This window comes from Oryx dammah, unplaced genomic scaffold (genome assembly GCF_014754425.2).
Source record: "Oryx dammah isolate SB20612 unplaced genomic scaffold, SCBI_Odam_1.1 HiC_scaffold_3, whole genome shotgun sequence".
NCBI lineage: Eukaryota > Metazoa > Chordata > Mammalia > Artiodactyla > Bovidae > Oryx > Oryx dammah.
In genome coordinates this window covers 66592604-66606299 of record NW_024070187.1, presented here as the reverse complement: position 1 = coordinate 66606299, position 13696 = coordinate 66592604, and the positions used below count along the sequence as shown (strand labels likewise).

Genomic DNA, 13696 nt, shown 5'->3' with positions numbered 1-13696 from the left:
TCTTGCCATTTTATAAATATGGGCATTAGTGATAACCTTTAGAATTATTTAATAATTGGCATAATATAAATATTACACACAGACTTTAAAATTGTCTTGATTTAAGTAAAGTGAAGCAGAAAGTATGGACCCCTTAACGTAAGAAATTAAAAATCAGCTAACACTGTAGAAATTATTTCCTTAACACATGTTGAGGAAATATGCCAGTCAGGAAACTGCCAGTTCCAACTTTGTTCAGCAGATGGCAGCACAGGCTAGCATAGTTAATCCGAACCATTAAGTTTTAATAGGCTCTGAAAACAGTGTGTGCTCAAAAACTCAGTTGATGTACTCTGGTGCTTGTGAGGCTCCAGTATAATCTGTAAGGGCCCATAGCTTAATCTTTAAATATTGTGGGAGATGGTTTCACATCTGGGTATTCACACCCATGGTCTCTTTCAGCAGGTGTTAGTGATTTTATACCTGATTACCAGCCCTCCCCCATGACCGACTCAGGGCTCAGCTCAAGTTCTACCTCCTCTAGTATCAGCTTAGGAAATAACAGCGCTGCCATTTCCCATCTGCACACCACTATCCTCAACGAGGTTGACATCTCAGTAGAGCAGGATGGAAAAGTCAAAACCCTCATGGAATTCATTACCTCAAGGTAACATTTGCGGCTCTTCCCATCCCAGCCATAAACCTCTGTTAAGTCGTCGTTTCATTTGTCAGCTTCAGCGAACCCTATTTTTGTTTTCCAAAGTGTCATTGATTTGGAAAAGACAGGTTTGTCTTGTGCAATATTCAGAAAATTTGATGCAACCAGGCTTTCTTCTTTTGCTCACACAAGATTACATGTGAGGAAGGCCTTAATCATGTCTGAATGATTGAGTGCCCAAAGAGAGTGTAGTATTATCTGAATGTATATTCTGCCTTCATTAGCTGCATTACCAGTCAATCATCAAATATTTACTTACGGTCCACTCTTGGCAAAACACTCTTAAGTAAGGAAGAAACATAGTTGGGGAGGAAGGGGCTGGAATACCACAGCAAGAGCAAAATCACAGATGTGAAAAACAAGGTATAATTGTTACTCACTCAGGCTGCTGAGTAATCCAGCTTGAATGTAATGTTGAGGGGCTCCTAGACAAGAAAACTTGGGAGAATTCAAACTGGAGAACCAGAACCAGGAAGCCCAGGCCAGAGGTTACATATCTTTCAAGAAAGGAGACATTATTGAAAATTTTGAGCTAGAATGAGGAGTGTGGAGGAGGGCCCAATTAAATAAATATGTTGAGAAAATCAGTCTCATAGTACTTGATGAATTAGAGGTGTCAGGAACTAGAGGCAGTGTGACCACATTTTTTTTCAGGGCACCTTGGCCTGTGCTAATAAAGGGCTGAAACGTGAATAACCAAGCTGGTAAATGCACAGATATTTTTAAAGAAAGAATTGAAGGATATTATTCTGTCCTAAACTTTTCCTGTAGTTTTAGCTTATAAATTATTTTCTTTGCCTTACAATCTAAATAATGTGTCACCTCTATAAATTTTGACCTTTAATATCTAAGCAGTAACCAGTACTCTTCTCACTTGGCAAAATTTGCCATCTTTTCCTACTACCTCTGAGAGCATTTGACTATAACGATGGAACATTTTGAAATTATATGTAACTTGGATCTTCTGCTACTTGCTCTACTGCTGCTGCTAAGTCGCTTCAGTTGTGTCCAACTCTGTGCAACCCCATAGACGGCAGCCCACCAGGCTCCCCCATCCGTGGGATTCTCCAGGCAAGAACTCTGGAGTGGGTTGCCATTTCTTTCTCCAATGCATGAAAGCGAAAAGTAAAAGTGAAGTTGCTCAGTCGTGTCTGACTCTTCCCGACCCCGTGGACTGCAGCCTACCAGGCTCCTCCGTCCATGGGATTTTCCAGGCAAGAGTACTGGAGTGGGGTGCCATTGCCTTCTCTGGCTACTTGCTCTAGATCATTGCAAATCCAGGTAGTATATAAACAGTAGCAGTAGAATGTATGACATGCTGTTTGATTTACTCAACTACTATCCTTTCTAACTGCAAAAGCACATTTTAAGTGAGTGTGAGTAAAACTTAATATCAAATTAAAAACCAAGGGAATCACATCTGTTCTCTGTTTTCAGAAAAAGAGGGCCCCTTTGGAACCATGAGGATGTTTCTGCCAAGAATCCTAGCATAAAGAGTGCTGAGCAGTTGACAACATTTTTGAAACATGTGGTTTCTGTTTTTAAGCAGTCAAGCTCAGGTATCTTTTAATAAATGTTTCAGATAATATTTACTTTCAAGTAGATCTTTTACTGTGATGTCAAAACTTCTGATGATGTTCAGCAAAAAATTGACAGTTGACATGTCTAAATTCAAAAGTCTTAGACAGGTTTTCTTTTTTAACTTATTAGTGGTAACAGATTTGTTTTGGTTGAAGAAAAATTATTACTTGAAAATAAGACTGCTATTTTGGGTCTTCCCAGGTGGTCCAGTGATTAAGACTTTGCCTTCCAATGCTGGAGATGTGGGTTTGATCCCTGGTCAGGGAGCTAAGATTCCACATGCCTAGTGGCCAAAAAAGCAAAGCATCAAAACAGAAGCAATACTGTAACAAATTCAATAAAGACTTTAAAAATGGTATATACCAAATAGATCTTTGAAAAAAAGAATGCCACTTTGACATTCTTTGTTTGACATATGATAGTATAATAAAATTATAACATGATTGTTCATCATGAAACAGTTATTTTGAAGGAACATATATAGAGATGACAAACTGTACTGGTTTGGGCTTCTGTGATTGAAAATTGAACACATCCTGAAAATCAGAGTAAAACATGTCTAAAATGGTGGTTCTTAGCTAGGGGGTGATTCTTGTTGGGACACTTTTCTTGAAATTAGGGGGTGGGAAGTCAGTGATTAGTTGCTACGGGTGTCAAGTTGTCAAGAGGCTGGAGATGCCATTACACAACTACACAGCACAGGACAGCCCTCACAACAGAATTATGTTGCCAAAATGACAACAGTGGTGACGCTGAGAGACCTTGTTCTCAAGGATTACTTCCCTGGAGATTATGATGAAGAGTCATCTAAAGTGCAAATAGAATTGTATGAAAAGGAAAAGCATTGACTTGGAAAATGTTAGCAAATGTTAATGCCCCTTTTGCCAGGTACTATGCTGGCACTGAATTTAATATGGTTCCTAGCTTCTGGTCATCAACCCTATATATACCCTGAAAAACAGGAAGCACTTACTCGTGTCCTTTGTTTTCACAGAAGGAACTCACTTGGAACATCACCTCAGCGAGGTCGCTCTGCAGACAGCACTTTCTTGTTCTTCTCGACACTATGCTGGGAGATCCTTTCAGATTTTCAGGGCCCTAAAGCAGCCTCTCTCAGCAGCTACACTTTCTGACGTTCTCTCCAGACTTGTAGAAACTGTAGGGGATCCAGGAGAAGATGCACAGGTAGTCTTCCGCTTCTTTCAGCAGGTGTTGAGCAGTTCCTCGTTGTCAGGGACCTGTTTCCAAATGTAAATCACGGCAGGTGTTTACAAAGTTAATGTCATAGAGAATTATGATGTCAGATGCTAAGAAGCAGAGAACTAAAAACAAAGTTAGATAATTCATGTTTGATTGAATTAGGTGGTACCTATAAAGATTGAATTAAGTGGGGCCTATAAAAACAGCTTTATGCACACACACCTGGATATGTTGTGATGACTACAAGGTAAAAGAGGAATTTAAAGTTAGATGTAAAGTGAAACACTGAATTTCATTTTTTAAGATAAATTACATGAAATACTGCAGTAGGGAACTTAACATAGGTCTGTATAGACCCATGATGTTATTTCAGGCTGTTTTAGATACTGAGGATATACTAGTGGACACCACAGAGTTCTTAGCATGGAGCTCACATTTCACTGGGGAAACAAAGCTTTTAATCCATCAATAAAGTATAATACAATTTTACTTAATGGTAAATGCTATGAAAATAATAAGGTAGGGTGACAGTTTAAACAATGATAGGGGAGGGGGTATTTTTTTGTTTTTTTGTATATAATCCCCTAGAAGATGAGTTCTGAACACATGTGTAAATGAGTAAGTGAGCCCTGTAATGATCTGGGACAGAGAGCAGAGAGAAATAGGACTAATAAGTGCAAAGGCCCTGAGGCAGAAGCAGTGGGCTCTTCAGAGGAAAAGCAAACAGTCCAGAGTGGCTACCGTGTATGGGATGGGGACTCCAGAGGCAGGCAGGCAGCAGGCCCAGATCACATGAGGCCTGGGGAGGTTCTGGCGAGAGGTGGGATTTTTACTCTGAATTGATGGGAAACTACACATAGTTTTAAAAGGAGGAGGACGGGTGTGATTTGCTTTTTTAAAAATTCACACTGTGGGTGGCTTTGTGGCATCCTTAGGAAGGCAAAAGAGGTCAGTTAAGAGGCTATTTGTAAGAGCCCAGGCTAAAACGGTGATAGTTGGATTAAAGGAAGCTCTGGAAGTAGAGAAGTCAGATATAGGATGTATTTTTAAAGTAGTGTTTTCAAGACTTGCTGATGGATTCAGTTTAGATGCGAGAGAAAGAAATAAGGATGTCTTCTAGATTTCTGGCCCCAGCAGTTTGGGTGGGTCGTGTTGCCATTATAATCGATTTATACCGTTAGTTGGCTACATTTTCATCCATCCGCAAGATCATGTTGCTCAAGAGTTTAATTATTTTGTAATATTAATGTGGAACTTGTTCTATTTTAAAATCTCATCAGGATGTGCCTTACAGTTTCTTCTTTCAGAACATAATTAATTAAAATCTGCCCCTTTTTTCTAGGGATTTGTGATTGAGCTGCTTCTCACGTTGGAATCTGCAATTGATACTTTAGCTGAAACCATGAAGCATTATGATCTTCTGTCTGCCCTTTCTCAGTAAGAATTGATAAGCCAGGCAACCGGTGGATTTGTATACAAAACTTCAGTAGCTAAATAGGCATAATATTATATTGTTCTAATATTGGTAGTGAGAGGAATACCCGCAAATTCAGATGAATTGCCAGTGGGAAAATGAGCCTTAGACAGTGAGGATGGGTGAAAGGTCTCAGGGCTAGTAAGTGGCAATACTGTTCCTCTTTCATCTGGCTAGAGACTTTCATGCTGTGCTTCTAGGCTTCAGCCCCAGTAACAGGCTCTGTTCCCAGCACACTCAACAACCCATTGTCCCCCGAGCAGGTCAGGCTCCTCAGGACTCACACTTGCCACCTATTGGTCCTTCTGCCTGGACCAGCCTCTCTTCAAACTTTCTCCTCTTTATAAATCCCAAATTGATTTATCCTTCAAGTCCCATCTCAGTACCCCTCTCCTAGTTAAGCATTTCTAACTGCGACCAGGAGAGTGTTAAGCATTCTATCCTTTGGATTCTCACAGTATTCTCTTAATACTTTAATAGCAACTAGCAGGCTATAATTTTCATGGACTTCAGTATTCCTAGCATTTTGCATACCACTGGCACATGTAGAAAATATTCTGTAATTATTTTTTAATCAATGATAACTAGATGTGAGGGAGAACGAGAAATCAAAATTAAATTTTTGAGCTTGGTTCTTTTGGAAAGAGTGTGAATTGACAGAAATAGGGACATCAGGACTGTTGAGTCTGCAGGTGAGACAAACAAGGCCTGGGCTTTGGATATAATGTTCACCAAATCCCAGACTTGAAAATTATCAGCAGTAACTATAGCAGCATTTTCACTTCAAACCTCATCCAACTCAGGGGAAATAATCAGTTACAGTAGAAAAGTTACTGCTGTACGTTTTTTATTAATAGAGAAGAAAGAACTGAAATTGGTTTCAGCAAAGTCAGATAAGCTTTTTTAAAAAAATATTTTAATTTTATTGGAGTAGAGTTGATTTACAGTGTTGTGCTAGTTTCAGGTATTAAGTCAGATATACTTTAAAAATGACTTTTCTTGGTAACAGTTATTGTTTTTCAGTTGTTTTAAGAGTTCAGTTAATGTTGCAAAAGAAGCAGTTGTGCCTGGATTCATCTTTTTTTCTTTTTTTTTCTTTCAAGAACCTCATACCATGATCCTATAATGGGAAACAAGTATGCAGCTAACAGGAAAAGCACTGGACAACTCAATCTAAGCACAAGTCCCATTAACAGTAGCAGTTATCTGGGATACAACAGTACTACAAGAAGTAACTCTTTGAGGTTAAGTTTAATTGGTGACCGGAGAGGGGACCGCCGGCGGAGTAACACACTGGATATAACGGACGGACGGATCAACCACAGCAGCAGCTTAGCGAGGACTCGTAGCCTTTCCTCCCTGCGAGAGAAGGCGGCGTACGATGTGCAGCCCCCTACTGAGCCCGCCAACTTGATGGCCACCATTTTTTGGATAGCGGCCTCTTTGTTAGAATCAGATTATGAATATGAATACCTCCTGGCTCTCAGGCTCCTCAACAAACTGCTGATCCACCTGCCTTTGGATAAATCAGAGAGTCGAGAGAAGATTGAAAACGTACAAAGCAAACTGAAGTGGAATAACTTCCCAGGCCTCCAGCAGCTCTTCCTGAAGGGTTTTACCTCGATATCCACACAGGAAATGACAGTGCACCTCCTGAGTAAACTCATTTCTGTCTCCAAACACACGTTGGTGGATCCTTCCCGGTTGTCAGGTGATGTGAATAGAATTGCACCAACTGTTTGTTTTGTTGGTTTTTTTTTTGCCTTTTTAATGTAGTGAAATGTAAACTAATCATTTGTTTTGAAATCTACTAATTTCTGCTTTTCCACAGAGTTTTCTTAATATGTGAGGTAGCATAAATTTTTTGGTAAAAGCAAAAAAACAAACACATTTTTTTTTTTTTAGAAGATCAAGTACCCCAGGAAATAAAAAGAAAATGGTTTCTGTGAACCAATGAAAAAACAAACAAAATAAAAACCTTTAATTTTTAAAGTAATGTGCAATAAAATTGGTTATTGTTTGCTTTTTTTTTTTTTTTGATAGGCTTTCCTCTTAACATCCTTTGCTTATTGCCTCACTTAATCCAGCATTTTGACAGCCCAACTCAGTTTTGCAAAGAAACAGCTAGTCGAATAGCAAAGGTAAGCAAATGTTACGCTGAATGATAACACTGGAGGGAAATTTCTCTAGAGTCTATCTTAAGGGGGGAATCTCTTCAGAATCCTTTACTGTCACTTCCTATGTGAATTTTGCATCTAAATTTTTATTTTTATGCATATATGAAGGAGTAATATAGTAGTGATGTAAGTTACAATCACTCAAATGACAGCGAATAAAATTACTTGTTTAGAGTAACTGTCCTCCGAGTCTTGAGTCTTTTTCTGCTCCGTTTCCCTACTTTATCCTCTACCTGTCAGTTTCCAAGTCATTCATTCATTCACTACCAGATATGTACTGAGCACTGGATAAGGTGCTGAAATACAGTGATTATCAAAGTAGATAGAACCTGTAGCCCCGTGGGGCCTAGACTTTGGGGTGTGATTACCTAGAATCTGGTGACTTTGCAATGAAAGTGAAACTGTTAGCCGCTCAGTTGTGTCCAACTCATTGTGACCATGTGGACTGTAGCCCGCCAGGCTCCTCTGTTCATGGGATTCTCCACGCAAATATTCTAGGGACACATAAACCAAAATCTGCCTCGAGGAATTCATATCTAAGCTGACTTTGAAGGTTGAATAGGAATGACCAAAATAAGATCCCTGGATAAGAAACAGAAGCAGGGCAGAGGGTAGAAATTTTCCAAGCAGGAGAAATCACATGTGCAGAGTCCCTCAGGAAGAAGAGGGTATAATATATTTTTTGATTCTGAAAGTTATTTTTGTTTGCCTTTTAACATTCTCTTCATCTTCTCTCTGCTCCCTTCATTCTTTTTTCTTTCCTTTTTTGACTTTTTCCTTCCCAGACTCTTTCCTTCCCATCATACATTTCTTAAACAAGTATGTAGCTATTTTTAAATCACCTCTGGACAAACTTTGTATAAAAAGTTTTATAGCTCAATCAAATTGTAAAAGAAAATTATTTTGAATTTTATATACTTAGTAATTTCCTCTTAAGAACAAGAAAGAAATCACAACTACTTTGCCTTCTGTTTAAACTTAATTCCGAACTAATTTTATGTATTTATTTATTTTGTCACATTGAGTCTTGGAAAAAAGACTTTTCAAGCTGAAAATACAAGCAGTTACAAGAAGGAGTTATATGAATTTATCAGTAATATATATACAACAGGAAATTAGGTGAACTGAAGAAGTGACTCAATAGTAATATAAGTAAAATAACCTGGTTAAATCACTGGGGAAAAATCAGAGAAGTCTGCAACATAAGGGAATAAGCACGTAAAATTCTCTGGAAGAGCTTTTTATATAAGCAGCTTTTTTCAAACGTTAGATTCAGGGAGCAGATAGCACATCAATAAATGGAAAGAGCAAGCTTCTAGAAAGCTAAACAAACACCTCTCCCTGGCCCACATCTCAGTGTCGGTAAGTGCAGATTTATCTCTGGGTACCAGTGGAGCGAAAAAATACTACCAACCCAATTATCACATACACAGCTACAAGAGTAAGAACACTTTCATTATCTTGATGGATAATATTTAATGAATGACAAAAATATTTAATAAAATATGCTGTTGAGTCTATCCCTATTTAAATTTCTAAATAGATGTGGAGAAATTCTTAATCATTTTAAAAGCATGTGTTTAAAAAGAAGAGTCATCATTATAGTTAATGGAAATACATCTTAGTTGTGAAAATGATGGTTTGCACTAAAAAACCAACGTGTATTTGCATTAATGAGGTCTAAAAGTGATTTAAAATTTTTATTAAAATGACTTTCATTTTAATATTCTGATAACATACCATTAGGAAAATGTAAACAAAAGGTTTTTTTTTCCCCCTACATGAGGGGTAAGAAAGAAAATATAAGGAAAAAACTATCAGCTTATTTGGGGATTTTAAGAAAATAAAAAGCATAAATTCCCTGATAAGGGAAGTAGAAACATTTGAGATTGGCAGCTGAAATGTGATGAGTAATTTGCTTAGTGCTGGGGCAGGTGAGAAGCACAGTGTGGCCAGAAGACCACGGAAGCCCCTTGAGCTCCAAGCCTCTGCTGTCATGATCGAGGCAAAGCACAGGAATGTCCCAAATATCTTTTGTTTTTAAGAAATCAAATATACGGCTTTCTGTGAGTCATAAACTGCTGTGAAGTCTGTTTTCTTCCTGTTGAGTGGCACAAAGGTTCCCTCTATGGGCTTTCAGCAACCTGCAGGATGTGGACTAAATTGATGCTTTAATTATTCTCTCACTTCAACTGTTGAGAGTGATTTTCCGTCATTATGTGCTTCCTCATTATGCAAATATCACTGCTGCTGCTGTTTGTGCCCGTGGAGAGCACAGCATTTCAAAATGAGGCAATACTTGGAACAAATATTGTCCTTTTTAGCTATTCATTATGGCAAAAATAGCATGCTAAAAAAGTTTTGTTATAAAACATAACTCTTTGTGGCTCATAATTTAACCTGGTAATTCCAAAATTAAGCTGGTCTTGCTTTACTATAAAATTGCATGGCCTATACTCCAAAGAATGTCTTCCTTTTCAAAAACTAGGTTTTAAAAAATCATTCTTTCAAAAAAATATCCTTTAAGAAGATAAGAATTCTATTAGAATGTCATTCTTCAAGCTAAGATTAAAGAATTCACCTCAGACTAAAAATTTTTGCTGAAGAGTAACAGATTATGAAATTGTAAAGTTATATGGTTTTATAAAATAGTGTGAAAAATTACTGTATTTTGAAATACAAATAATTATATCTTGAAATATAAGTGAAATACAAGTTATTTTGAAATATCAACCAACTTTTTCTTTTTTCTTCCTGGTGTCTCTTTTATGAGTAAAAGGCTAATGCATGAAAACAACTGCTTTGAATGATTTTATAAAATAACTTCCAAGGTACTATGTTAAGTTTCTGCAGAGTCTTGCACGCCTTCATATCTTGGGCTTATCCAGTGATATTGTCTGCATGATGAATAAGCATAAAAGTCAGTTACAGTCATCTGAAAGTTGAAATTTTATATATATTTTAAAAGGTAATACTCTTGTTTTATCAAATGCTCTAGGCAGTTTGTGAAAATAAGATGGAAGAATAAGGGAGGAAAATTTAAAAAAGGGGAACTAAACTTTCGTCACGGCTGTCCTTTCATGATAGCTGAGACTAACATGGCCCTTTTCCAGTTCTTCACTGTTCAATTATCCTTGGAGGAGGTTAAGGAACGTCCTCAGCAGTGACTCAGGGAACAGACAAAGAAGGTGCATTTGGCCCATTAGATTCTCCCAAACATTTGTGGATTCAGATACTGTAATACCATATCAAGCAAACTCTAAGAAAGTCAGTATACTTTGTACCAGCCTGTAAATGACTGGCCAAGGACCTTGAGAGCTTTAGCTGAACATTGGAGATGCAGGGCTCAAGCGTTTTATCAGCCCTCCAATGAAGTCCTTTTACTGTATCACACGTGTTGAGGCTTCAGCAGCTGACTGCCTTGGTGAGATACCCTAAACACCTTGAGATTAAAGCATTTCTTCTTTGGCACAGCAACTCTGAACCTCCCTGAGGATTTCCTGGTTGAGTCTGCCTATTTAGTTTCTTGTACCTTGAAACTTAGATGGATTTTACAAGACAAAACTCTTTTTACAAAATGATATGTAGGATTTACAAAAATATTTAGGTTTTTACCAAAGACATTTTTCTAGAATATTGGACTGAAAAGGAAGCTGTGTACTTAACACCCATGGAAGTGCTTGACATAGTAACCATCTTTCCATATTATCTAAATCATTCCCTCAAGGATGCCTTGTGCTTTCTCCTTTTCTGTTTAACTTCCGTATTGAGATAAAATGCATTAATGCTTCAACATATATATCTAAATTATTTCATTAAATGAATACATTGAATATAAAATTATGTTTAATGTCGTTAAGTAAATGAAATTTTTTTGTTGTTTTTTTAGGTTTGTGCAGAAGAAAAATGCCCAACACTTGTCAACCTGGCTCACATGATGAGCCTGTACAGTACACACACGTACTCCAGAGATTGTTCTAACTGGATCAATGTAGTGTGCAGATACCTGCATGACTCCTTCTCAGATACGACGTTTAGTCTTGTGACTTATCTTGCAGAGGTAAATTTACCCCCATAAAAGGATCTTTCAACTGCTCTGTGACAGAATTTTCAAGAGTATTTATTTCTAGAGCAGCGCTAATACTAATTTTCAAATTTTATTTAAGAATGAATAGAGGTAACATCTTTTTTAAGAGGAAAAAACATATAGGTAATATTGTTCAAGTACAAATGAGGTTTTTTTTTTCATTTTCAATGTTTACTTCTTCATTCACTGTCTTTAAGTGGTATAAACTCAAAATAATGTAAACTTTAACTTTATTTAAAGTGGAAAGTGGGGTTTTGAGTGTATTTCTGCATTCACTGTCTTTAAATAACACAAAACTCAAAATAATATAAACCTCACCTTTATTTAAAATGGAAAATGGGTTTTTTCCCATGGTCTTGATCCTAGGAAATGCTTTTCATTTTTTGTTTCTGTAAATTAGCTCTTGGCTTTGAAATTCTTTCTAGAATAATAGTATAGCATGTAAAGCCATTTCTACTGGGCAAGTATTTATTCTGGTGATATGTTTACCTCCTAATCTAAAATATGATAGGGGGACAGTAAATAGAATTTAAAACTAGTCCTAGAACAGCATAAAAAGTTAATACAGTTGACCTTGCACAGCGCTGGAATTAAGGGTGCTAATTCTCCATACAGTCAGTTTCGAGTATATCTTACAGTCAGCCCTCTACATCCGTGATTCAACCAACTGTGAGTCATGTACTGCTGTGGTACTGAAAAAAAATCTGCATATAAACAGACCCACACAGTTCAAACCCGTATTATTCAAGAGTCGACTGTATTTATTTGTTGAAGAAGTAACTCCATGCCGAGGAAAGTAAGTTACTGAGTAGAGAATACCGGAGACCTTCAAAAGGAAGAAATTCCTAGTCACTAAAAATGTTTGTCAGCTTGCAATAAAGTGCTATCTTCCTTTTTAGAAAGCTGACCTCTAGAGATTAAACCTAACACACAAAGAGACTTAAATTATTTGTAACTCAAGTAATCGTAAGTATTGCTTGCAGCACTGTTTAACTTATCCAAGTCACTGATGGTGCCCATCATAAAGTGCTCAAGATAGTGTGAATTTTTCGGGTATGGGTTTTGATAGGTTTACTCCCATCACCTTTATTGGAGTGAGCTGTCTGCCTGAGAGCTCCCTGACGTGAATGAATGTGCCTCACTGGGTTTATCTTACACCTGTACCTTGAGGACAAGAGCCAACATAAAGCCAGACCTAGGACCTAAGCTCCTTTGGCTTCAAGTGCCTTAATCCAGCTTTCACTTTCGTGCCACCATAAAGCCCAACACTAAAGTAACACTTGGAGAAGGAAATGGCAACCCACTCCACTATTCTTGCCTGGAGAATTGCATGGACAGAGGAACCTGGTGGGCTACAGTTCATGGGGTTGCAAAGAGTCGGCCACAACTGAGCACATCATCACAGAGTAACACTAGCTCTCCTGAAGACTGACCCGTGGGGTTCTGAGGTCTGACACTGGCACAGTAGAGCCTGTTGGGTACCACATATGGGCAGTATATTTCCAGTCTGTAAAGAGAATGCTTTGCCCCAAATGTTACTCTTATTAGTATAAGTATTAGTATCCTTGTTCTATGATTATTAATGAATATCAGATTATCCCTAACAACAGTACTAAAATTATTTACATGTATTTAAAATTACACAGGTATAATTTTAATTGTCCCACAAACCCTAATAGGAAAGTGGTATCACTTTTTATTTTAAAAATCAGGGCTCAGAGAGGTTAAGAAGCTTGCCCAAGATTACATGGGTAGTCATCAGCTGATGGGAATGGCTTGGGAATAGTCAGTTATTCTTTGGTAATGGTGGTAGAGCAGTTTTAAAATAAATGGTGTTCAATTAAATTAGTTAAGGGTATGAAAGTAAACACTAAGGTTAAGAAAAAACAGTCTACCTAATTCTCCTTTCTGAAGCCAGGACAAGTAACAATAATAAACATTACCTTTTCCCTTCATTATTCTCTGGATTTCTGATAATCTGAGCATGAACTCTTAGGTTAACTGTATTGTGGTTTTCAACATCAGCAATGTCAATACAATGGAATTTTCTTGAACCTGATTGAAATTTATTTTTCATGTTACTTTTAGCTGCTGGAAAAAGGACTGTCTAGTATGCAGCAGTCCTTACTGCAGATCATCTACAGTCTTTTGAGTCATATTGACCTCTCCGCTGCCCCAGTAAAGCAGTTTAATCTGGAGATCATAAAGATCATTGGCAAATACGTACAGGTGAGTAGCTACAAATCTTATGTATAGAAAGTGATCATCTCAAAAACAGTATATAGTTGTAAAAAATTGGAAACACCTTAAACGTCTTAAGAACAGGGGAAGTGGTTAGTTTATAAACCATGTTTTCAGGAATATTTATAAGATGGGAAAATGTTCTCAATGTGAATGACATAAAGCAGAATCTGAATGGTAGGATTCAGCAAGCAAGTACATTTAAGCATTCTTTTACATTTAGAACACAACTACCAGTA

At 37.4% G+C, this 13696-nt stretch overlaps 1 protein-coding gene across 6 annotated transcripts in view; it reads left to right on the top strand.

Moving 5' to 3' along the window:
* The window catches only part of FRYL (FRY like transcription coactivator), a 263407-nt gene that overhangs the window by 215753 nt on the left and 33958 nt on the right, over window positions 1–13696 (top strand). For 4 of the 6 annotated variants that reach the window (XM_040238170.1, XM_040238167.1, XM_040238171.1 and 1 more), the window contains 8 exons: window positions 442–646; window positions 2135–2256; window positions 3273–3463; window positions 4821–4915; window positions 6056–6663; window positions 6996–7093; window positions 11019–11189; window positions 13305–13445. In XM_040238170.1, the coding sequence (XP_040094104.1) occupies window positions 442–646; window positions 2135–2256; window positions 3273–3463; window positions 4821–4915; window positions 6056–6663; window positions 6996–7093; window positions 11019–11189; window positions 13305–13445 (1631 nt within the window). The remainder of the gene's footprint in view (window positions 1–441; window positions 647–2134; window positions 2257–3272; window positions 3464–4820; window positions 4916–6055; window positions 6664–6995; window positions 7094–11018; window positions 11190–13304; window positions 13446–13696) is intronic. The other 2 variants (XM_040238172.1, XM_040238168.1) reach the window with 1 other exon arrangement.